This window comes from Watersipora subatra, chromosome 3 (assembly GCF_963576615.1).
Source record: "Watersipora subatra chromosome 3, tzWatSuba1.1, whole genome shotgun sequence".
Lineage (NCBI taxonomy): Eukaryota > Metazoa > Bryozoa > Gymnolaemata > Cheilostomatida > Watersiporidae > Watersipora > Watersipora subatra.
Window position 1 is genome coordinate 72,873,402 of NC_088710.1, and position 25,610 is coordinate 72,899,011.

The 25,610-nt window shown below is 36.2% G+C and overlaps 2 protein-coding genes across 3 annotated transcripts in view; one reads left to right on the forward strand and one right to left on the reverse strand.

Moving 5' to 3' along the window:
- Nucleotides 1-473: 473 nt before the first annotated feature.
- LOC137392273 (trichoplein keratin filament-binding protein-like) lies at nt 474-8,626 on the forward strand. Its single transcript, XM_068078943.1, has 12 exons — nt 474-678; nt 1,131-1,239; nt 1,540-1,698; nt 2,035-2,103; nt 2,198-2,371; nt 2,477-2,589; nt 2,695-2,872; nt 3,352-3,413; nt 4,896-4,977; nt 5,120-5,305; nt 5,440-5,583; nt 8,173-8,626. Exons 1-12 carry the CDS (start codon nt 488-490, stop codon nt 8,206-8,208), a joined length of 1,503 nt encoding a protein of 500 aa, XP_067935044.1. The 5' UTR covers nt 474-487; the 3' UTR covers nt 8,209-8,626.
- Nucleotides 8,627-8,779: 153 nt separating this feature from the next.
- LOC137392272 (tyrosine-protein kinase ZAP-70-like) overlaps nt 8,780-25,610 on the reverse strand; it is a 29,838-nt gene continuing 13,007 nt past the window's right edge. The window contains exons 6-15 of one of the 2 annotated variants that reach the window (XM_068078942.1): nt 21,403-21,538; nt 19,841-19,919; nt 19,450-19,587; nt 13,744-13,803; nt 12,647-12,870; nt 12,137-12,285; nt 11,818-12,007; nt 11,326-11,466; nt 10,930-11,042; nt 8,780-9,083 (exon numbers count right to left, since the gene is read on the reverse strand). In XM_068078942.1, the coding sequence (XP_067935043.1) occupies nt 9,023-9,083; nt 10,930-11,042; nt 11,326-11,466; nt 11,818-12,007; nt 12,137-12,285; nt 12,647-12,870; nt 13,744-13,803; nt 19,450-19,587; nt 19,841-19,919; nt 21,403-21,538 (1,291 nt within the window). In that variant the 3' untranslated portion in view covers nt 8,780-9,022. Of the gene's footprint in view, nt 9,084-10,929; nt 11,043-11,325; nt 11,467-11,817; nt 12,008-12,136; nt 12,286-12,646; nt 12,871-13,677; nt 13,804-19,449; nt 19,588-19,840; nt 19,920-21,402; nt 21,539-25,610 lie in introns of both variants that reach the window. The other variant, XM_068078941.1, reaches the window with a different exon arrangement.

Below are 25,610 nucleotides of genomic sequence, written 5' to 3' on the forward strand. Positions count from 1 at the left end.
AAATAAACTATCTTTTCTGTTTTTTACAGAATACCTTCAAATGAACATAGACTCCCTATCCACTTTTTAAAAAATAATTGAATTCTAGTACCGATTTTGTAGGAAACAGCTTTTTGTTAAAACACCAAACTCTCCCTCTGCGTACTATAAATGAGCAACTAAACTAAGATGATTGTAAAAGCAAGTAGGAATTATCCAATGCTGCTTATGAATGATCCCTTGTTCAAAGTGCTGCCAAGTTTTACTTTAGTGACCAGACATGTTATAGATGAAAGGCTGTCCGTTCTTGTTTGACTGTTTTTCAGTGTATTTGTGTAATAAAGAAGAAGCATTGCTCATAACAGCTATTAAGCTGAGGTTGTCGAGGTAGCTTGCAGGTAAACCGCGATACTAAAATATCACCAATTGTGTATTTGAAGTAGGCAAATATCCAAGCTTCTTATCGCTTGAATAGCAAAAGTTTTTTTAGATTTTAGAAAAGTGAATAATGGCTCTGCCTCATATGCCAAGCTCGTATACCACTAGAAAAAATATATATGAAGCAGCTATAGTACGCAGAAGAATGCAAGATGATGACCTGAGAGAGAGTTGGCAAGACACTGCCAAGTATTTTAATAGAGCCGAGTTGCATTCATCAAAGGATGCAGCGTGGACTTCCAAGGCTACTTTTCAAAGCAGGTCACTTAATTTGCACACTGTAAATTTGTGCGTTGTATTCATGGTGATGTATATTGCATGTAGCTGACCCTGCGTTCCATTGAAATAGTAGGTATTCGTAAAAGTGATGTATTTTCTATATTAATAGCCATCTTGCCATTAGGTTTTCTAAAAACAAAGCAGAAATAGTAAACAAGGTGGATCATCTTCCCAATTGAGCGCCAGTATGTAGATACATACAAGTAGATACATACAAGTAGATACATACAAGTAGATGTATACATGTATGTGCAGTGTTCAGCTTCCATATGGCTTAATTTAGCAAATTCAGTCTAATTGGAGCATTCATCCAATTAGACACCAAATCACTGCTATGTTTGGGATGCCTGTTGTATGCCTTCATGGATACCTTGAAGGCTTTTACCTAGGCCAATATGAAAAAATTAGCCATTATTTGAGTTTTTTATTTACAGTATGGATGCATATAAGAAGAATTATGCGAAGGATACAAAAGCATTAAATTTATCTAGACGAAGAAGTAAGCTAGCCTCTTTATATCACGATGAGAGCTTGCAATATGAGGTTTGCTCTCATTTATTACAACATGTATGCTTCATTTGTTTGTTTGAAGTTGTTGATTAAACAATATTAGGTCGTAAAAATTATATTTACATGTATGATGGAGATAGAAATATGTGATATATCATAAGCTAGGTAACTTGTAGCATTCGTACACGCCTTTATATATTCACAACTGTCTGGCTAGTTTTACAAGGACAAATGCAAATGGTTTTTTAAGGTCAATTCAATAGGTTGTAGCCAAATAACATGAGGCATACAAAGTGTCAACATTGCTGACGTAATCAAGCCATCGCATTACAGGCTGAGTTAAAAGGCTACAGCCTAGACAACTATGGTAGAATTAGTCAGATGAAAGAGAGAAGTGAGGCTTTAAAGTCAGCCAGAGAGGAAGAGAGGAGACAAATAGCTGATGAAAGATTATACGCCCATTTTAGACAAAACTGTCCGGACATTCGTAAGGTTTGTGTCCCCAAAGTATATGACGATCAAACCTCTACGTGAAAAAGTTAAATCAATCTTAGATCCGCTATGTAAATTAAAACTGTCGTTTATATAGTAGATAATTTCACAGCAATACAACTCATTCCATTTTTTTCACAGAACAATAACCTATTATCACTCGTTCAGAAATAATACAGATAATTGAAGTAGTAGTAGAACAATTGTGGTATAGCGTTATGTAGAAAATAAATTAAGCATTTAAACTAAATTGATGAAGTAATTATAAATAAAGGCGCGTGTTTATTTCTATTTTAGTTTGTATAATAAAATCAGTTTTTCATGCCTTTATTTTAGCTGGAATCAGAACAGCACAAGGAGCATGTCGTAGAGCAGTGGGCTGACCAGAAGGAGGAGAGGCTCCTGGTGCGTCCCATCTTTATTTCTCTTCTACCATCGATCTCCCTTTTCAGCACTGCTAAACTTGATGCAGCGCTGATTAATTATTGCTTATTCACAGGCAGCCGAAGAGGAAAGAATGGAGAAGGAAGAGGCTGATGCAGCGATGGAAAGGGAGCGACTTGAGGCGCTGGCTCAACAGCGGCGTGCTGAGCAGAGGCGGCTCGAGAATGAACGGGAGCTGAAGGAGATTCTCAAGCAACAGATGAACGAACTGAAGAGAAGGGAGCAGGAGGTAATGCCTGTCATAAAGTTTGTGTGATGTTTGCGTGATTTGAGTTTGTCATATGATTGTGTGATGAGTGAGTGAATGACAGGTTATTTCGTGTGTGATTTACAGACAGAGATAATTAAGAAGCAGCAGGAAGAGTTATTGAAGCACCAGTGGGAGTTGGAGAGAATAGAAGAAGACAGAAAGCGCATGGAAGAAGAACACAAGAAAAAAGAATTGGGGTTTGTTGACTTGAACTACACTAATTTAATGGCAAGTGCTTAGATTGTTTCTCAAAGCTCAATTTATGAAGATGCCTATAGCTATTGTCTACATATCGTTTTCAGACGCGTTCTATTGAGACAACATACGGCTGCTTTGAAAAGGAAGTCTCGTCAGGTTTTGGAGGAACTTGAACAAGACCGAAGAATTTTGGAATCAATTTTGGAGAAAGAGAATGAGGAGATTACTCTGCGTACAGCTAGGAAACAGGAAGCCCGAGCTGATGCTGCATGGATGAAAGAGGTGCTGCTCTTATAGTTTTTCTATATTCATAAATTTCTGTATACTTGCCTAGAAACAAGCTGACGCAGCTAAAAATATAAGTTGAACGATGATGGTATTTTAATATGTGTATCTACCAACTGTCTGTGCGCTGCTCAAACTCCCACTACAATTACTGAGCAAACTTGATTGCCTGCTATGACTATCCTTTTTATAGGCAAGGATTAGTCTATCAACATTTCAAACATTGGACTATGTGGAGGGGTATCCTAGTTAGTTACTATATGTTTATAATGTAAATGATTTCGTGCATTGCATGCGGCCTACTACAGCAAAATTGCTTGATGCAGGAGGTCATGATCTGCAACCTCACATTTCTTTAGTAGATGATGGTGGTATAAACCTCCAGCTGTTGTCTTACTCCGGTATTAAGGGCAGGCACTACTGCTGGACTATAGGCTAATTTGAGCATTGATATAACGAGAAACTCTCACTTCTAGGTAATTGAAGATCAAATGAGGCTGGAGAAGGAGAGAGAAGCTGAGTTGGACATGCTCTATCAGTGAGTGTCTCCTATTCGACTTCGATATATCCTGCCATGTTATATTACACTTCAGTATATTCCACCTTGTTATATTACACTTCGGTATATTCCACCTAGTTATATTACACTTCAGTATATTCCAACATGTTATATTACACTTCAGTATATTCCACCATGTTATATTGCACTTCAGAATATTCCAACATGTTATATTACACTTCAGTATATTCCAACATGTTATATTACACTTCAGTATATTCCAACATGTTATATTACACTTCAGTATATTCCACCTTGTTATATTACACTTCAGTATATTCCACCATATTATATTACACTTCAGTATATTCCAACATGTTATATTACACTTCAGTATATTCCAACATGTTATATTACACTTCAGTATATTCCAACATGATATATTACACTTCAGTATATTCCAACATGTTATATTACACTTCAGTATATTCCAACATGTTATATTACACTTCAGTATATTCCAACATGTTATATTACACTTCAGTATATTCCAACATGTTATATTACACTTCAGTATATTCCACCTTGTTATATTACACTTCAGTATCTTCCACCTTGTTATATTACACTTCAGTATATTCCAACATGTTATATTACACTTCAGTATATTCCAACATGATATATTACACTTCAGTATATTCCAACATGTTATATTACACTTCAGTATATTCCAACATGTTATATTACACTTCAGTATATTCCAACATGTTATATTGCACTTCAGTATATTCCAACATGTTATATTACACTTCAGTATATTCCAACATGTTATATTACACTTCAGTATATTCCACCTTGTTATATTACACTTCAGTATATTCCACCTTGTTATATTACACTTCAGTATATTCCAACATGATATATTACACTTCAGTATATTCCAACATGTTATATTACACTTCAGTATATTCCAACATGATATATTACACTTCAGTATATTCCAACATGTTATATTACACTTCAGTATATTCCAACATGTTATATTACACTTCAGTATATTCCAACATGTTATATTACACTTCAGTATATTCCACCATGTTATATTACACTTCAGTATATTCCAACATGTTATATTACACTTCAGTATATTCCAACATGATATATTACACTTCAGTATATTCCAACATGTTATATTACACTTCAGTATATTCCAACATATTATATTACATTTCAGTATATTCCAACATGTTATATTACACTTCAGTATATTCCAACATGTTATATTCCATATCATCTTGCACTACTGCATTTAAATCTGGCCTAGTCAACAATGAGTCATGCTAGTTATTTTATCATATCATCATTCTGCAAAGGCATCTGGGAGTACAAGATTACCTATGCGCTGCATGGCTTTTTCTGCTAATGGGTATTTCCTGGAGCTTTATCTTGCCTCCGTCGCTGTCTGCTGCATCCCGATGTGCTCGCTTTGTGTTACTTCTCAAGTTGCCAGCATGCTTTTAGAGAAGAAGCATCGCGGATTTGGAGTGAGAGAGAAGACGAGTGGAGAAGAGAGAGGGAAGCGAGACAGAGACTCATGCAGGATGTATGTTGTACTCCACAGACTTGCTCTACTTTCACCTTGTTTATTGCGAGATAATCTTTTCTATTCATCTGTAAAGCGTTTGTATATCAGCAGCATATTTAGTTTACACAAGTATTTACTACTGGGTCTAATTTTATACCAGGTTCTGGCTGGCAGACAAGAGCAGATTCGAGAAAAGATGGCAGAATTACGCAAGAAGCAGCAAGAGTCCCTAGAAAGGAGAGAGGAACTCATTAAGGATATGGAGAAGGCTAATGAAATGACGCAGAGGGAGCGAGAGCAGACACAGAGGCAGAAGGAACAGCAGAGAGAGGAGATTGGTGCTCAGGTACACGTATTTTCTTATCTTCTTGACAGAATTTGGTTTGTTTTCCTAACTATACACACACTTGTTGTCAACACATTCCGTACAACTGGCCAGTTGCTTTGTGCAGCCAGCATTTTGCTTTGTGTATATTCCAGATATCCACACGAATGACTGAGAAGGAAAGAGGTGTTGTTGATGAAATAGCCCAGCTCGAAATTGAAAAGAAAGCAGAACAAGATTATGACGAGCTACTGAGACAAGAAGCCAATAATTTACGTTTAAAGGGTTACCAGCCACAGGTTTGCCATTAAAATTTTAGGGGATGACAACTTTGCAATTTTATTTAGAATAATATTTCAGGAAGAGAACTTTCATGCTCAGCAGCTGCAAAGGTTACTGCCAGCAGCTGGTATAACGTTTTGTTTCATTACTTCTCCAACATAACTCTGTCATCGTCATATTAGCAACCCACTAACTTTCTAATTAAGACATTTAATTGTACATTTATGGCTTACATCCCTGTAGAGTTGAATCAATGTTTAGTGAATATTTCATCATAAAATGTATTTCACACTTTGCTACAATTAACAGTTTCTTAGTTAAAAATTACATCTTACATCCGAAGCATGTGAATAGTGCTTGTAGGTGTGTGAAAATAGTGCTTGTTGGTGTGTGAATATAGTGCTTGTAGGTGTGTGAATATAGTGCTTGTATGTGTGTGAATATAGTGCTTTTATGTGTGTGAATATAGTGCTTGTAGGTGTGTGAATATAGTGCTTGTAGGTGTGTGAATATAGTACTTGTAGGTGAGTGAATATAGTGCTTGTAGGTGTGTGAATATAGTGCTTGTAGGTGAGTGAATATAGTGCTTGTAGGTGTGTGAATATAGTGCTTGTAGGTGTGTGAATATAGTGCTTGTAGGTGTGTGAATATAGTGCTTGTAGGTGAGTGAATATAGTGCTTGTAGGTGTGTGAATATAGTGCTTGTAGGTGAGTGAATATAGTGCTTGTATGTGTGTGAATATAGTACTTGTAGGTGAGCGAATATAGTGCTTGTAGGTGTGTGAATATAGTACCTGTAGGTGTGTGAATATAGTGCTTGTATGTGTGTGAATATAGTGCTTGTAGGTGAGCGAATATAGTACTTGTAGGTGTGTGAATATAGTACTTGTAGGTGAGCGAATATAGTGCTTGTAGGTGTGTGAATATAGTACCTGTAGGTGTGTGAATATAGTGCTTGTATGTGTGTGAATATAGTGCTTGTATGTGTGTGAATATAGTGCTTGTAGGTGTGTGAATATAGTGCTTGTAGGTGTGTGAATATAGTACTTGTAGGTGAGTGAATATAGTGCTTGTATGTGTGTGAATATAGTACTTGTATGTGTGTGAATATAGTACTTGTAGGTGTGTGAATATAGTGCTTGTAGGTGTGTGAATATAGTGCTTGTAGGTGTGTGAATATAGTGCTTGTAGGTGTGTGAATATAGTACTTGTAGGTGTGTGAATATAGTACTTGTAGGTGTGTGAATATAGTGCTTGTAGGTGTGTGAATATAGTGCTTTTATGTGTGTGAATATAATGCTTGTAGGTGAGTGAATATAGTGCTTGTAGGTGTGTGAATATAGTGCTTGTAGGTGTGTGAATATAGTACTTGTAGGTGAGTGAATATAGTGCTTGTATGTGTGTGAATATAGTACTTGTAGGTGTGTGAATATAGTACTTGTAGGTGTGTGAATATAGTGCTTGTAGGTGTGTGAATATAGTGCTTGTAGGTGTGTGAATATAGTGCTTGTAGGTGTGTGAATATAGTACTTGTAGGTGTGTGAATATAGTACTTGTAGGTGAGTGAATATAGTGCTTGTAGGTGTGTGAATATAGTGCTTTTATGTGTGTGAATATAGTGCTTGTAGGTGAGTGAATATAGTGCTTGTAGGTGTGTGAATATAGTGCTTGTAGGTGTGTGAATATAGTACTTGTAGGTGTGTGAATATAGTGCTTGTAGGTGTGTGAATATAGTGCTTGTAGGTGTGTGAATATAGTGCTTGTAGGTGTGTGAATATAGTGCTTGTAGGTGTGTGAATATAGTGCTTGTAGGTGTGTGAATATAGTGCTTGTAGGTGTGTGAATATAGTGCTTGTAGGTGTGTGAATATAGTGCTTGTAGGTGTGTGAATATAGTACTTGTAGGTGTGTGAATATAGTACTTGTAGGTGAGTGAATATAGTGCTTGTAGGTGTGTGAATATAGTGCTTGTATGTGTGTGAATATAGTGCTTTTATGTGTGTGAATATGGTGCTTGTATGTGTGTGAATATAGTGCTTGTAGGTGTGTGAATATAGTGCTTGTAGGTGTGTGAATATAGTGCTTGTAGGTGTGTGAATATAGTACTTGTAGGTGTGTGAATATAGTGCTTGTAGGTGTGTGAATATAGTGCTTGTAGGTGTGTGAATATAGTGCTTGTAGGTGTGTGAATATAGTACTTGTAGGTGAGTGAATATAGTGCTTGTAGGTGTGTGAATATAGTGCTTGTAGGTGTGTGAATATAGTGCTTGTAGGTGTGTGAATATAGTGCTTGTAGGTGTGTGAATATAGTGCTTGTAGGTGTGTGAATATAGTACTTGTAGGTGTGTGAATATAGTGCTTGTAGGTGTGTGAATATAGTGCTTGTAGGTGTGTGAATATAGTGCTTGTATGTGTGTGAATATAGTGCTTTTATGTGTGTGAATATAGTGCTTGTATGTGTGTGAATATAGTGCTTGTAGGTGTGTGAATATAGTGCTTGTAGGTGTATGAATATAGTGAATGTAGTGCTTATAGAGATTACCATGCTATAATAACATGTTCTTTTGAATAGATTGCATTATTTTGTTCGCTGCTGATTCTTCTTAGATTCACAGTCGGAGGGGAAAGTCTGCATGGCAGTAACTCCATATTTGATTGGTTAATTACTTACTTAACACGGATGGTTACCACACTAAGACTGTCGCCATGACTCATGTGCAACTAAAATATACCTACAAGTCAGAGACGGTGTTTCGCCAAACTCACGAACATCATTACATTCCTTCACTCACAGCCTCAACTTGTCAATAGGACTTCACAGATGTCAAAGTCAAGTCCTAAAAACCTCTAAGTAAGATCTCTTTTTAATGTCCACACTTTCCGAGCTCCAATTCTGTTTTACTGCAGATGTCATTTAGAAAGGGTAGAACCCATACAATCTCCAGTTTGCTTGCAAAGCTAAAATGTTTTTGTTGAGTTTCATGTGGTGTTTATTTACATTTTTATAACATATTTATTCATCAATATTTTATTACAAAATAAAAGTTTTCTTTCAATTGAAGTGCACTTCTGCATAAGCTGATGGGCTAAAATACTATAAATGCTGGAAACATGCAGGAAAATGATCAGCTCACTGTAGACATACTAGTAATAAGTAAAGTCAGCATGACCCTAGTGTGTGGCCATAGAGTGCGAGCTTAGCAGGAAAGAAAGAGCATTAGCAATGGAGTCCCCGAGAGGGTTGTAAATACTGGTTATACAATATTATTGGAAGACTGATATACCATCTTTGGTGGGTGAAGCTCATTGCATGACTGCATGCAAAAGAACGAATCATTTTTAATATGAAGCAAATCTGATGAGCAGTTTACGTAAGAGTAATGAATAGCCGTCTCATCAGCTAGTTACGGAGTTGTTGCCCATCGCATAGATTCATTGGTGCAGCTCATGCGCTCCTTTAGCTTCGGAATTTCTTCATAGTCTCTACCAATTGTGCAAAACTTGGTCGATCGTCTTTTCTGCAAAACCACAAAATATAAATTTTAATGTGTACATAGTGCTTACAAGCATCAAATACAAATGATCACATTGGTTATGAACATGAAATATAAATTTTAATGTGTACATAGTGCTTACAAGCATCAAATACAAATGATCACATTGGTTATGAACATGAAATATAGGTTTTAATGTGTACATAGTGCTTACAAGCATCAAATACAAATGATCACATTGGTTATGAACATGAAATATAAGTTGTAATATACAGTAGATGACCCTACATGTATAATGTAAACCTATAACGTACATTTTACATAACATAAAGAATTTGTGTAAATTTTTTCTTCGTGCTATGTAAAAAATTATAAATAGTGTAAAGTGTAAGTCAGTGAAAATTTGATTCGAATAACGATAATTTTGTAGTCTTACAAATATCGCTTTCTCTTTTGCCGCACTTTTGAGAGAAAACGATGTATATCTCTATCGATTTATACAAGTACTCCGGCAGTCTAGTTCGCCGTGAGAGAATGTCAGGTCTGTTGATAAAGCACAGATAATAAGTAGCCGCAGTTATTAAGAAATACTTGGAAGTCATCGATTGATGCAGGTGTTAGAATGACGATACCTTAATGTCACAAGATGGGGTGTCGTCGAAAGCTATAAACGGATGGACATATAGACACTGCTCTTATCATAGTTAAAATATATTTTTGTTTTACGTTATTGCAGACATGTAAAATATTTTTTTATTATTTTTCCTTTGCAGAATAGACCTTGCATAGAAAAAAATGAACAAATAGTTGTAAATTGACATTGGATGTGCGCACTCCCCTTAACTTAAACATGTACCCTAAACCAAGTGAAAGTGATAAGGAGAAAAATAGTCGATACAAACCAATAATACTGCAGTTACGGCACAGCCAATAAATTGAAAAGATCAGCCTGGTTTTTTCCTTCTTGCAGGGTCAAAAGGGTGAGTCTGGAGAGATCTTTGAATGAATTAAGTAATTTACATGTATTTTACTATTCCAATTATGGATTATTTATGTTGTAGGAACGTCTACTGCATACAGATGGCTTACAAGCATTAATTACAAAAAATACTAAATGTACATTGATTGTGAATGAATCGGATAGCGCCAGTTAGCCAGCATTTGCAGCACCAACAATGGAAATCTGGTGAAAAGCTGTTTTCAAGTGAGAAGTGTCCTTTTCACACTGCTCAACACAATATAGTGATTTTCTCTATTCGATGCTACACACTGCATACTAAAGCTAATAAACCATATCAAATATTCACATGACAGGAACTGCTAGCAAGTGTACACGCTCCCCTATACCTTGCCTGATTCACGTAGCTGAGACACAACGTAACAAACCAAGCAACCAGCGGAATAAAATTTGTGCGATAAGGATAAAAAGATATGAAAATTTTCTGATCTTTTTTTCTATAAAATGAACAACTCTGTTAATTTAATTTTTCATTTGCGCCATAATAGATACATATTTCTCGAGTTAGCTTCAAGTACCGGAAAACAGTTTATACCGCTGAATATTTATTACAAAAGTTGACGTTGGGAAAATTTATTTCATGGTGAGTGGAAACATAGCCTGATGCAACTGCGGTGGCGTGAACTAGTCAACCCTGATGATAAACCTTTACCGCTGGAAAGTGAGGATAGAATGTATAATGAAATATAAGTTTTAATATACAGTAGATGACCCTACATGTATAATGTAAACCTATAACGTACATTTCACATAATGTAAAGAATTTATATTATGATATAATCTTAGCAAACTGCGATTTTGACCTCCCAGCAACTTTCCTGGCCAGAGTTAATGTGAAACTTGAAAACTTACTCGTATTGCCAGCAGTCTAACATGACTTTATAGACATCTGCTGGACATTCTTGTGGTTTGTCTAGTCTTTTTCCTTCATCTATCATTCTTATAATTTCAGCCCCCTTTAGTTTCTATCAAATCAGTAATGACAGCCTGTACATGAATGAAGCGACAAACCCGCACATGACAAACCTGTACATGACAAACCCGTACATGACAAACCTATACATGACAAGCCTGTACATGACAAAGCTACTAACAAATCTGCTTGCTAACGCAAATTGTTCTGGTTTGTAATTACACACATGATATTAATAATATGAGCTGATGAGCTGCAGAGAACTGCAAGAGAAATACACGCGGTAATTATATGGCCAGCATGGCAAAGTATGGAGTATAAGCGCTAGCACTTACTTGATAAGGTTTGCCTCCCCTTGATGTTGCTTCCCAAAGTGTTACACCATAACTCCAAACATCAGACTTAGAGTCAAACTTAAAATAATAGATACATTCGGGGGCGTACCACTTGAGAGGCCATTTTCCAGCAGCAGACGCCTACAAACCCAAGAGCTTAGCAATAATGTAAACTTTACTCAACAAATTGAGAAGCTTCAATAAAATCATTGCAATAGTAAGTCAACAATAAAGTTGGCAATAAATAAGCTCCACGCGTAACCTGCAATATAAATGTCTTTCGTGATAAGTTGCACGCATTCCACTTCCAACTCAAGCTCTACTTCCACAAAACCTACACTAACAACTCTTTAACTAATAACTCTCACTAACCAACAACTTACAAACGCATAACCTTCTCACTAACGATGACCCTCCAACTACCAATATCCTAAAATTTAAGCTTCAGCTTTTTGAGCCACAGCTGAAAGTTTTGAAAGAAGAGGTCACTACCTTATAATATTCACCATCCATGCCAAGTGCTTTTGACATTCCAAAATCACTAATTTTGGCAAACGAGTTGTTGACCAGAAGCACATTTCTCGCGGCTAAATCTCGATGCACGAACTTTTGAGATTCCAAGTATCGCATTCCCACAGCGACTTGATGCATGAGATTTGTGATCTTTATCATGGGCAGATTCCTAAAATACAGCGATGAACAACCTACCAACGCTGTGCATTTATATTCTTCAAAATCAATGCACCCATTGTATTTTTCTATGCGTATTGTTAATCTCGCTTTTTTCAGCGTGCATGATAGATATGCTTACGGATCCTCCTTGAGGAACTTGTTTAAGGGGCCGAGAGGAGCCAGCTCCAACACCAACATTATAGTGTCCGCATGACATACACCGATTAACCTCACAACATTTCGGTTTTTTAATGCAGCCATTATTCTTGCTTCCTTCATTATTTCCTCCTGCAATCAGTCAAATACTAATATCAGCATGCGATATCTCTGAGTCATGAAAATATCCTGGGTGAGACGATGAGTCAATGAGTCAATGACAAAGGATTTAATAGTAAGTGTTGAAATTGGCATACGACTGAAACCGGAGCAAAGTCCAAAATAAAAGACACAAATGGACTCTTAGCTTCCTAATATGAAGTGCTAAACGTAAGGGTTTTCCCTATTATAAGCAGCAGTTTTTCATCAATTATTACAATGAAATACATGCAGCTGACAATACACAGACCATACACAACAACCGATGATTTAGTTTTGAAAAATTTCCACAATGTAAGATACCTGAGATGAAACCAACTTTCACAATTCATACCTTTCCAGCAGCGTCATCGAGCTTTAGAGTTTTGACCGCAACTGGAATGTTTTGTCCACCCCGTTTATACACACCCTTGAGAACAGAACCAAAGCAGCCAGCACCAAGCTTGTCTTTGAGTTCAAGGTCTTTTAGGGAAAGGTTGAATGAGGCCTCTGTGGTTGGCACAGAGTCGTAAATCTTTTGTGTCTCATCATTAATCTCGAGCGGAACACTAGGCTGACCTGTCAAGCATGATAAATGCTAATCTTGCAGGTCATTTGTACTTAATTGAGACAAATGGACCAATCAAACAACTGAAATTATATAAAACTACATAAATAATGACCAAACTAAAAGATCGGATTAGTGGCTAGCTGTTGATCATGAAATGTTGCTGAACTAAAGTTTGCTGACAAGAGCAGACAAATCTGTCAAGATTAATTGATACATATATTAAAGACATGAATAAAAATACCTTAACAATGTCGAGATAAATAAAGTGCAGTGTTATTATATACATATCTGTGTATGTAACTATTGATAACATAGTGTTGCTATAATTGTGTGTATGTAACTACTAGTTGCATAGCATTGCTATAATTGTGTATAAGTAGCTACAGGTAGCGTAGCATTGCTATAATTGTGTACATGTAGCTACAGGTAGCGTAGCACTGCTATAATTGTGTATATGTAGCTACAGCTAACACATTGTTGGTATACTTGTGTTTAATCAGTTGTGGATTTCTAAAGCAATTGAAACATAGCAAAGGTAAAACTACTATGAGTACCGACACCAGCATAAGAGAGAGCAAACCCAGGGAGTTGTTGATGAAAAAGACGGAGCAGCTAGATACACAGGTAAAGCACCAAACGCAACAGCAATCACGCTTAGAAATGTGCTGCTAGAGAGACAGCAGCCACTAATAGTGAGCAGCTGACTACTGTCATAGGTTACAAGTGGGTGTTAGAAAAAAGAGAGAGGTAAAAGGCTGTGCCACGCGATAATGTAAAGCCTTGGCTATGCGTACGGGTGCAGACGAAGAACTTACGAGAGCGAGGAAGCTCTGGCTCATCCCAAACCGCTTCAGCTAGGTGACCAGCCATGCGGTGCCTACCTGAAGCAAAGGATTTTGCTGGCCTCGGAGGAGTTGCTGGCAGAAAGCCATTGTGCTGTTCTACACAAACCAACAAACGGCAGCGATGAACAAGTACGGGTAAGTCACTCACATGTGACATAACAACAATGTCAAAGGCTAGGTTACAGAAAACTACATCAACTAGTCATGCATGCCCAGTAGTAAAGCAAAGGGGTAGAATGTGGTAAAAAGTCACTTTTACTGCACACAAGAACAGAGGAACAAGAACACACAATCTCGCATGCTGAAAATAGGCGTGTGCTTTCACACAGCGAGTGCACTGAGGTAGCGAGTAGTGTTCTTACATATTTTAATTTAGAAAAGCATAGTTACAGATGAAAAATTATTTAAATACAGTCAAACATGGATAACTCGCCCACGGATAGCTCAAACACATGGTTAATTTGAACGGTTTCTTTAGTCCGTTCCCACGTAATGATAAATTGCTATAGATAACTCGAACTCAACACTGTTAATTCGAACTGTTTTTTGCCCAACGGCTACCGAAACGGTTGTTATCGCTTCAGAAAATCACTTTATTCAAAGCCATAGAGGTAAACCTCATCTTTTCGTAATTCATAAGCGTCGTTATTACCACCATCGGCAAAATATTTTTGTCAACGACTTTTCTAAAGGTTTGGTGAAATTTGATTTATACTGCTATACGATTAATAGCACGGGCTAGCCGGGTCACACACGCAAGGATTTTCGCCACGCACATACAAAACAAAAACAGCATGTTGTTTTTGTTTTGTATGGCGTGGCGAAAATCCTTGAGTGCGTGACCCGGCTAGCCCGTGATGAATACCTAGTTTTCTGACGTTGATTTCGTGTTGAATCGACGTCGGAATGTTGAATGTTTAAAACGTCTTAAAAAATGTTGTAATTAAACGTATACGTTGTCTTAGCTAAAAAATCTATTCATCGTTTGACCTAAACACAAAATACGTGTGTACATTCAATAAGTATTTATTCAAAAAGCGTGAGTGATATACAATGTACCGTAAAACCTCGTAAAACTTTTAATTGAACTGCCTCGGAGTGTTGCTCTTAACGAATCCCAGGTAAAGTAAGGTAATCTTTCCATAAACTTCAAGAAAAATTGGCAAAATTGATCGTGGGTAAAACGTTCAAAAGAAAAAGATGTCTTTTCTTTTGAGCACTTCAACAACGATCAAGTTTTGCCAATGTCAATCTAAAAAAACGTCCTGGCAATAACATCACCTCAAACAACAAACCAATCTCAAGTGATAGAAAAATCTCTATACTTTTTGATAAAAACTTTTTAAACTTTACATTAGAAGCATTTAATTTGAAACAAGTCATTTGTGCTTTTGATTTATATTATAGTTTGTATATGTACATGTATCTACTAATAAATAAGTAAAAACATGGACTTGTGACAGTGCTCTGATAACTTGAACGCTCTGATAATTCGAACACTTTTGCTCGGTCCCGTGAAGTTCGAGTTATCCATGTTTGACTGTAGTTAGTTATCCTATTACTGCGCTGCTTTCGTGCTTTGAGGATATCCTTATTAAAGGTCAAAAGGTCATCATTATGCTGAAAACACCAAAATATGTTGTACGCAACTAAATATCGGTTATGCGTAACCCAATGGCACAAATTTTACCTTATCATCACATGGAGAATAACATAACATCATTAATTAACCAAGTGTTGAGCACGTCTCACCTCAGTGCTAATAAATTTTATGCAAGGCATATACCAGCTGTAATAGCCTGCTCGAGGCTTCCGAGATAAACTATACTTTAGACGAGTCACAAGTATAATAATAACCTTATGCTAGCAATATGAATATGTATAACTGTGACATTGATCAGCATTCACTCAGCTCACTATAAACAGCAATTTGAATATGTATAACTGTGACATTGATCAGCATTCACTCAGCTCACTATAAACAGCAATATGAAGATGTATAACTGCAACATTGATCAGCATTCACTCAGCTCACTATAAACAGCAATATGAATATGTATCACTGCAACATTGATCAGCATTCACTCAGCTCACTATAAACAGCAATATGAATATGTATAACTGTGACATTAATCAGCATTCACTCAGCTCACTATAAACAGCAATATGAATATGTATAACTGCAACATTGATCAGCTTTCACTCAGCTCACTATAAACAGCAATATGAATATGTATAACTGCAACATTGATTAGCATTCACTCAGCTCACTATAAACAGCAATATGAATATGTATAACTGCAACATTGATCAGCATTCACTCAGCTCACTATAAACAGCAATATGAATATGTATAACTGCAACATTGATCAGCATTCACTCAGCTCACTATAAACAGCAATATGAAGATGTATAACTGCAACATTGATCAGCATTCACTCAGCTCACTATAAACAGCAATTTGAATATGTATAACTGTAACATTGATCAGCATTCACTCAGCTCACTATAAACAGCAATATGAATATGTATAACTGTGACATTGATCAGCATTTACTCAGCTCACTATAAACAGCAATATGAATATGTATAACTGCAACATTGATCGGCATTCACTCAGCTCACTATAAACAGCAATATGAATATGTATAACTGCAACATTGATCAGCATTCACTCAGCTCACTATAAACAGCAATATGAATATGTATAACTGTGACATTGATCAGCATTCACTCAGCTCACTATAAACAGCAATATGAAGATGTATAACTGCAACATTGATCAGCATTCACTCAGCTCACTATAAACAGCAATTTGAATATGTATAACTGTAACATTGATCAGCATTCACTCAGCTCACTATAAACAGCAATATGAATATGTATAACTGTGACATTGATCAGCATTTACTCAGCTCACTATAAACAGCAATATGAATATGTATAACTGCAACATTGATCGGCATTCACTTAGCTCACTATAAACAGCAATATGAATATGTATAACAGCAACATTGATCAGCTTTCACTCAGCTCACTATAAACAGCAATATGAATATGTATAACAGCAGCATTGATCAGCATTCACTCAGCTCACTATAAACAGCATTATGAATATGTATAACTGCAACATTGATCAGCATTTACTCAGCTCACTATAAACAGCAATATGAATATGTATAACTGCGACATTGATCAGCATTCACTCAGCTCACTATAAACAGCAATATGAATATGTATAACTGTGACAATGATCAGCATTCACTCAGCTCACTATAAACAGCAATATGAATATGTATAACTGTGACAATGATCAGCATTCACTCAGCTCACTATAAACAGCAATATGAATATGTATAACTGCAACATTGATCGGCATTCACTCAGCTCACTATAAACAGCAATATGAATATGTATAACTGCAACATTGATCAGCATTCACTCAGCTCACTATAAACAGCAATATGAATATGTATAACTGCAACATTGATCAGCATTCACTCAGCTCACTATAAACAGCAATATGAATATGTATAACTGCAACATTGATCAGCATTCACTCAGCTCACTATAAACAGCAATATGAATATGTATAACTGCAACATTGATGAGCATTCACTCAGCTCACTATAAACAGCAATATGAATATGTATAACTGCAACATTGATCAGCATTCACTCAGCTCACTATAAACAGCAATATGAATATGTATAACTGCGACATTGATCGGCATTCACACAGCTCACTATAAACAGCAATATGAATATGTATAACTGCAACATTGATCAGCATTCACTCAGCTCACTATAAACAGCAATATGAATATGTATAACTGTGACATTGATCAGCTTTCACTCAGCTCACTATAAACAGCAATATGAATATGTATAACTGCGACATTGATCAGCATTCACTCAGCTCACTATAAACAGCAATATGAATATGTATAACTGCAACATTGATCAGCATTCACTCAGCTCACTATAAACAGCAATATGAATATGTATAACTGCAACATTGATCAGCTTTCACTCAGCTCACTATAAACAGCAATATGAATATGTATAACTGCAACATTGATCAGCTTTCACTCAGCTCACTATAAACAGCAATATGAATATGTATAACTGCAACATTGATCAGCATTCACTCAGCTCACTATAAACAGCAATATGAATATGTATAACTGTGACATTGATCAGCATTCACTCAGCTCACTATAAACAGCAATATGAATATGTATAACTGCAACATTGATCAGCATTCACTCAGCTCACTATAAACAGCAATATGAATATGTATAACTGCAACATTGATCAGCAATCACTCAGCTCACTATAAACAGCAATATGAATATGTATAACTGCAACATTGATCAGCATTCACTCAGCTCACTATAAACAGCAATATGAATATGTATAACTGTAACATTGATCAGCAATCACTCAGCTCACTATAAACAGCAATATGAATATGTATAACTGCAACATTGATCAGCATTCACTCAGCTCACTATAAACAGCAATATGAATATGTATAACTGCAACATTGATCAGCATTCACTCAGCTCACTATAAACAGCAATATGAATATGTATAACTGCAACATTGATCAGCATTTACTCAGCTCACTATAAACAGCAATATGAACATGTATAACTGCAACATTGATCAGCATTTACTCAGCTCACTATAAACAGCAATATGAATATGTATAACTGTGACAATGATCAGCATTCACTCAGCTCACTATAAACAGCAATATGAATATGTATAACTGCAACATTGATCAGCATTTACTCAGCTCACTATAAACAGCAATATGAATATGTATAACTGCAACATTGATCAGCATTCACTCAGCTCACTATAAACAGCAATATGAATATGTATAACTGCAACATTGATCAGCATTCACTCAGCTCACTATAAACAGCAATATGAATATGTATAACTGCAACATTGATCAGCATTCACTCAGCTCACTATAAACAGCAATATGAATATGTATAACTGCAACATTGATCAGCATTCACTCAGCTCACTATAAACAGCAATATGAATATGTATAACTGCAACATTGATCAGCATTCACTCAGCTCACTATAAACAGCAATATGAATATGCATAACTGCAACATTGATCAGCATTCACTCAGCTCACTATAAACAGCAATATGAATATGTATAACTGCAACATTGATCAGCATTCACTCAGCTCACTATAAACAGCAATATGAATATGTATAACTGCAACATTGATCAGCATTCACTCAGCTCACTATAAACAGCAATATGAATATGTATAACTGTGACATTGATCAGCATTTACTCAGCTCACTATAAACAGCAATATGAATATGTATAACTGTAACATTGATCAGCTTTCACTCAGCTCACTATAAACAGCAATATGAATATGTATAACTGCAACATTAATCAGCATTCACCCAGCTCACTATAAACAATCAACGATTCCCTTTAAAGAAAACATAAACCTGCAGCTTTTTATGTTTCGAAGTTTTTTTTTATTTAGATAGGTTAATAGTTCAAGTGAAAGACAAAAGTGATACTGAAGTTATGATACTGATATGTTAGATTGACAGCACGAATTGTTGTAAAGATTTGGATATGAAATTTGACTCCCTTCAGAGGTAAAGGCACTCATAATAATCAGCAACCTGAATGACATCAACATGAGATGAACAATGTTTACTTGCAGACCAGAAAATTCAACCGCTTACCTTTAACCTTGTTGAATTTGTGAGGTTGAATATTTCCTTTACTGCCTCGTGGCTCATTAGACCGTGTTGTGCTGACGGTAGCTGATGCGCCACGATTGGAGGAATTATACTGCTGTCCTTGGAGCTGCCTGAATGGAGCTAAAAACACATAAAGGAAACAATGACTCGACAACGACATTTATGGCTGCCGGCATGTTAAAATCTATTGATGAAATTCATGACATTAACAGCTGAACTGACATTAGGTATACAAAAAGTATGTGACATAATTCATGCAGCCAAAGCTCCGACTCCTTACTAGATATCTGCTAGTATTACGGATGGACAAGCCTAAGGGAATATGACTGGTTGGTGAAAGTATTACTGATGTGCATGGGAGGAAGACACTTACGCTGGTAACCGGGTCTTATACAAGGCAGTTTTAGTGGACAGAGGAGGCCATCAGCCTTGTTGTGGTAGTGGTCAACCATCTGCAAAAGAGAAAGCTGTTAGACACACCGAGGCTTGTACTTCATAGCCAACCATGTTGTCAAGGATGGAAGACAATCGTTATACCGTCTGACCGCAACATCACAGGTCGTTCACGGGTTCCAGAGACGCTTTCAATGGAAAGGTTATAGAACATTAATTACACAAAATGATTTTATACAAAAAATTTATGTCATTACTCGTAGAAAGATTTCTAGCTCTCCTTCCCTTCACACTAGTACCAAGAGTACAGTCATGTCTCGACATACGAGTGCGCTAATGTCAGAGAAAAATCAAAATACGAGCAAAACTGAGCAAGTTTCCACCTTGAGATACGAAAACCTTTGAGATACGAGCATATGAGCCAGTTCTCGATGGCTGCTAAATGGCCATGTATGCGAGAAACAGTTTTCAAGAACAGCACCGCTTCAAATAGGTTTGAAAAAAGTTTTAAAAAGGTCAACTAAAATTTATAGTGAAAGCGAGGCAAAAAGCACCAAGCCAAAAACAGATAATAAAAAGTCAAGACCAAAATCAAATTAACGTTATGTTAGGTGAAACTTAGCTTTAAATGTATATTAAGTAAGCCAAATTCATTTAAGTTATATTCAAAGTCTGTGTTAGCTTACATATCATTACAAAAGTGTAGTGTACCAAACGCATGGCTGTCAAGTCTCTCTCACACTGCCATTAGCCTCTACTTCAGCCTCAAAGGTAAAATCTTGATTGCAGAGCATGACCACTAAATAGATATTTGTTACTTGTAGGCCTAGGTAGTGAATAATAATTAAAAACGTTTGTCCATCTTAATATCCTGTTTTAAGTAGTTCTCTTTAGTATGAGAGCAGATCAAATAACATTAAGTTATTTTATTTAGGAAATATTGCATTGAGATACGAGAATATTGACATGCGAACTCAGTCCCAGAATACATTAAGCTCGTATGTCAAGGTATGACTGTACATGTAGTACAAGTATGCGCAATACCAGTATGTACAAAAAGTCAATTAGACTTTCCTAGCAGCTAAACACAGCCATCGATTTTGCACCCTGCAAGCTCTATCATTAATATAATGATCTATGAAAATTGAGCAGAGTTCCTCTTGACATTTGGCCGTAGAAAGCATTTAGAGCCTGACAGTTCACTAATCTCATATTGAACATTGGGTAGAACTGATGAGTGTAGAGCACAGGAAAAAACATCAAAAGGGCTTTAGAAGTCCGCCTCGCCTAAAGACAGATCCTTTAGTAAAGAACAAATTATCCATCAACTAGCTGAAATAAAAGTATTCTTATGTGTGAGTCCTCTATAACTTCCGATACGATTGCTTTATACACACAACAGATAGCTCTTGATAAAATTCTTCCAGTATCCGAAAAATGAAAGTAGATTGCAGAAACGGGCGGGAGAAGACAAATATTAATTAATAGTAAGGGAATATGAATAAAACGCATGGATAAAAGATGGCAGCGGAGAGTACCTACCTCGATGAGACTCTCAAAATTGGGGCCTTGCTCGATGTGATACATTCTATTCTTAAAGCTAACAATATAATGCTTTGCCTCCGCTTCAAAGCTTAGCGTTAATCTATATTCTCCTTTGTCCTTCTGGTAACGTAACCTGCAAACATATGTTGCAACCAAGGCTAATCCAAAGGTACGTCATGGTAACAAACTTACGACAAGACTCATAGCATTTTAACCTTGACATATGAGCTAACCCTTTGCTAGCAGAGTCTGATAGCAGTATGATAAGTATTGGAACTAATAACTGATCTAATCTACAAATGAGGTTGAGATATACATGTAGATAGGCAAATAGAAAAAAGCCCACAGCAACAGTTTGTAGGACAACTGTTAATGTTTTTGAACAATTTATTAAACGTTTCCTGCACTGTTTGAACATACTGTTCGAAAGGAACAGTATGTAGCTGAAAAGCCTTGTACGAGTCAGCATCCTTCAACTAGCTAACAGTGCACAGGGAGAGCAATAAATTGCCAAAATAAATCCCTGTTGATGAAAATCAACAGGGATTTATTTCTCACTATTCTTATAGATTTATTCTGTCACCCTAACACTACCTTTTCATTCAGAAAGCTTGCACATTCTTAATAGAAGGTCATGTGTCCGAAGAGAAGAAAAAACTAGATTTTTATGAGAGAGAGCATTCACTCAAGTAGATTAAGTGACAGCGCTGTCAGGAGTCTGAGTTAGATCAAATGGCATCAATGGAACTACCTTCACAAAGGTGACATCACATGTGAAGCAAGATAACGGCGAAATAAGGAATTGAGCAATAGTGGTAGTGGCAATAGCAAAGTATCCATAAACTTACACCTAGGCTCTATATTACAGTATGTACAAGTATACAATTCAATATGCATGACAGAGTTTATATACAAAGCTTAATCTAACAGCTCTGATTATTACGCATCTGTACAATCATGCAGAGCTGCACAAAGAAACAAAAATCCAATTTGATTGTTATTAATATTCATCAAAAAAATCTTCTGAAAGAAAAATATATAATAATCATTCTTATATGTACATAAAAAACAAATACAAAACAAGTAATCTTTCTGAAAAAAATGAACACTGTAATGCACAACCATAACCAAAAAAAACAAAATATTGGATATATGATTCTACTAAACATCTTTGTTGTCAATACACAGTTTATGTGCAATTGCAACATCAAATATTAGTGTTGAAGGTTGACATGCAATTCACGACTAACTTGTTTCCTTGCTCATTCAATTGTGAGCAGACATGATTTTATTAAGTGTCTTGTAAACTTTCAATTGTGAGCAGACATGATTTTATTAAGTGTCTTGTAAACTTTCAATTGTGAGCAGACATGATTCTATTAAGTGTCTTGTAAACTTTCAATTGTGAGCAGACATGATTTTATTAAGTGTCTTGTAAACTCATCCTTTTTAAGTTGATTTGTCAGTTTGCTGACCAATCTGCTGCTTTAATTATCATTGCTGTTGGCACTATTTTGACTACAGCAGACCAATGAAATTGAGGATGAACTATTCCTGTGCATACCGATAGTTTTAAGGTCCAAACACACTAGGCGATTTTATTGCGGGCTGTCACGAGGAGTTCGGAGAAATCGCTGGTGTGTGCCTAAACACTTGAGTGACTCACCAGCAAACGATAACGTGAGCAAGCTCACAAACTGCCAATAAAATTCTATATCATTAGTTTCTTCGGAGTTGTTAATAAATTTAGGTAAGTCAATATGGCGCCGTCTAGGCAATGACATAAACGACTTCCGCTTTCGTTATAAGGCCTATCTCACTTTCACACAACATATTATTATACAGATTATACACAACAAGAAAACATAAGAAAAAACGATTCTTGTATTTTTAACAGTAATATTTTACAACTTTTATAGATAGTTTACTTCATAAAAGTTTTTTATATTCAATATACTAAATATTTACCATTCTCATGATGGTCAACCCGTGCAACAATTGACTCCAAATGTTGGTTTTCATCTGTTTTATTTTTATTTTTTGTGTATCATGTCATATAGGACTGGGAGTGCTTTTATTAAATTTATAAACTACTCAGTGTTCGTTCTGATGATGTTTCAATCGCAACAAAATAGCAAAATGTTGCTACTGTACGGCATTCTGGGAAAACCAACCAATCAAAATGCATCTTGCTAGCAATAAAGTTGTGATAGAGAATGTCTAGCGCAGGGGTCAGAAACCTTTTTGACTGAGAAAGCCAAAAACACACACATGTTTCAAAATTTAATTCTAGGAGAGCCATATGTATATTTTGAATCTCGAAAACATAAAATTGAAAAAGAAGACCAACAAATATAGTATGTTTGAGCAATTTTAGAGTATAAGAAAACTGGACTTATTTTGAACATCAATGTTCGAATAACAATTTTTCTTTTAGCCATTTTTTGGTTCGAAGGGTTTACCTTTTGATCTAAAAATTACTCGTGCGGTCTCTGTAGGAGTACAGAACGAAGTACAGAAAGCACTAGAAACTCTTTGCTCCGCGCACCCCATCAAAAAGTTGCAAATGAAAATATATTTCTATTAAATGGACGTTATTTTTTATTGTGTTTATTGTTACTGTAATTTCAGCATTATTTGTATTATTACGTTAATTAAATTGACAGTCAAATTATGGATTATTTTTCCACTGATTTATCAAAAAGCCAGATGCAATCATCAAAAGAGCCACATATGGCTCGAGAGCCAAAGGTTCCCTACCCCTGGTCTAGCGTTATCGCTCTGCATGAGCTCGCTGAGCGAGTTCTAGCGCAGATTAGCGCCATGCAGCACGGTATTGCACAAAATATCGCCAAATGTGTTTGCACCTTTAGGGTTCAGGGATCAGACTTCTTTACAACAATTTGAGAGCAACCATTGCCAACCAATCGGCATCCTTTCACAACTGCCTATTTGTTGATGAGACTAAGATATTCATGAGGCAAGCATCCCTCTACCAACCCACTTGAGTCACCGAAATCTACCGAAACCATTAGCCTTCTATAAAAAGCATAGGTGTCCTTGGGTGCAGATATACAGGAATGACAAAAAAGAAGTGACAATACATTATGCCTGCTCGTTTCCCCCAAAGCAAATTATTGCATAAACAGAAATGCAGTTATGAATGATATTTCCCCATTTGAGCTTGACCACAAAGCATCTTGGAGTCAAACACCTTACCAATAAGATTACAATGCTGCTGAGAACAGTAATATCAGTGATATCAGTGATATTAGCCTCAGCTTGCTGACACTCTTGAAAAGCAAAGGAGCATAAGACTGCACAACCCACAGTATCTAAATAATAACTAGGAAGCTATTCAGATCAATGCAGATAAGGAAATTATATGAGAACGCTATCACCCTTTGCATGAGTCGATCGATATATGAATAATTGTAAAGGAGGAACTAATTTTTGCTTGTCATGCCTGTGCATTCAGTTGAGTAGAACCAATCATCAATACTCCTGACTTTGAGAAGGATGAAAGAAATTTCAGTTCTCATATCTCAGTTCATCAGCTGAGAGTCGTCACAACTTTGTGTCGTTAAACTACAACCTAGCAAATTTTATGCGAGAAACTATTTTCTTCTTCATAGAGATGCTCTCTTCCTTTCCTATTAGGCTCGTATATAATGTCCTTATTTCATTTATTGAATCTCTTCATATCTGGTCATCAGAATCTTTCCCTTTACGAGGTTCCGCTTGCTGAATCTAGTAAGAGACCATCTCCTACATGTTTGTAGAACTGACTCTTCTCGTTTGTTTTCAACCAAACAACTATCTTATTTCCCATTATATTGATTTAGTTTCCCTCATCCTCGTTTCTCTGTCAGCAGCCAACAACCAGAGTTTGAGCTCTAGGGTCAGCATGATTACCGGTGTTAAATCTAAACAGCTGCAGACACTTTCATTCATTTTTTACTTTATCCATTCATAGTACACATCCTGAATACATCGTATTAATATGATAATTGACCTTTCCGTAATCATCGTAATCATGTAATACATATTGGCTACATTTAATTCTATCTATTCTAAACTATCATTAGTCAGTTGGTTGTACTTATTCAAGCACTTGCTGCGCTTGAATAAAAGGCTGAACGTATCTTACTAAACCAGAAAACTATGTTATAGAAAAAACAATACACGCCCAAAAATTTAAAAAA

Coding starts and splice junctions, on each gene's coding strand:
- LOC137392273 (XM_068078943.1), top strand. CDS start 488: ATGGCTCTGCCTCATATGCCAAGCTCGTATACCACTAGAAAAAATATA. Junction 2,372..2,476: donor TGAAGAGAAGGGAGCAGGAG/GTAATGCCTGTC, acceptor TGTGATTTACAG/ACAGAGATAATTAAGAAGCA. Junction 5,584..8,172: donor TAAAGGGTTACCAGCCACAG/GTTTGCCATTAA, acceptor GATTCTTCTTAG/ATTCACAGTCGGAGGGGAAA.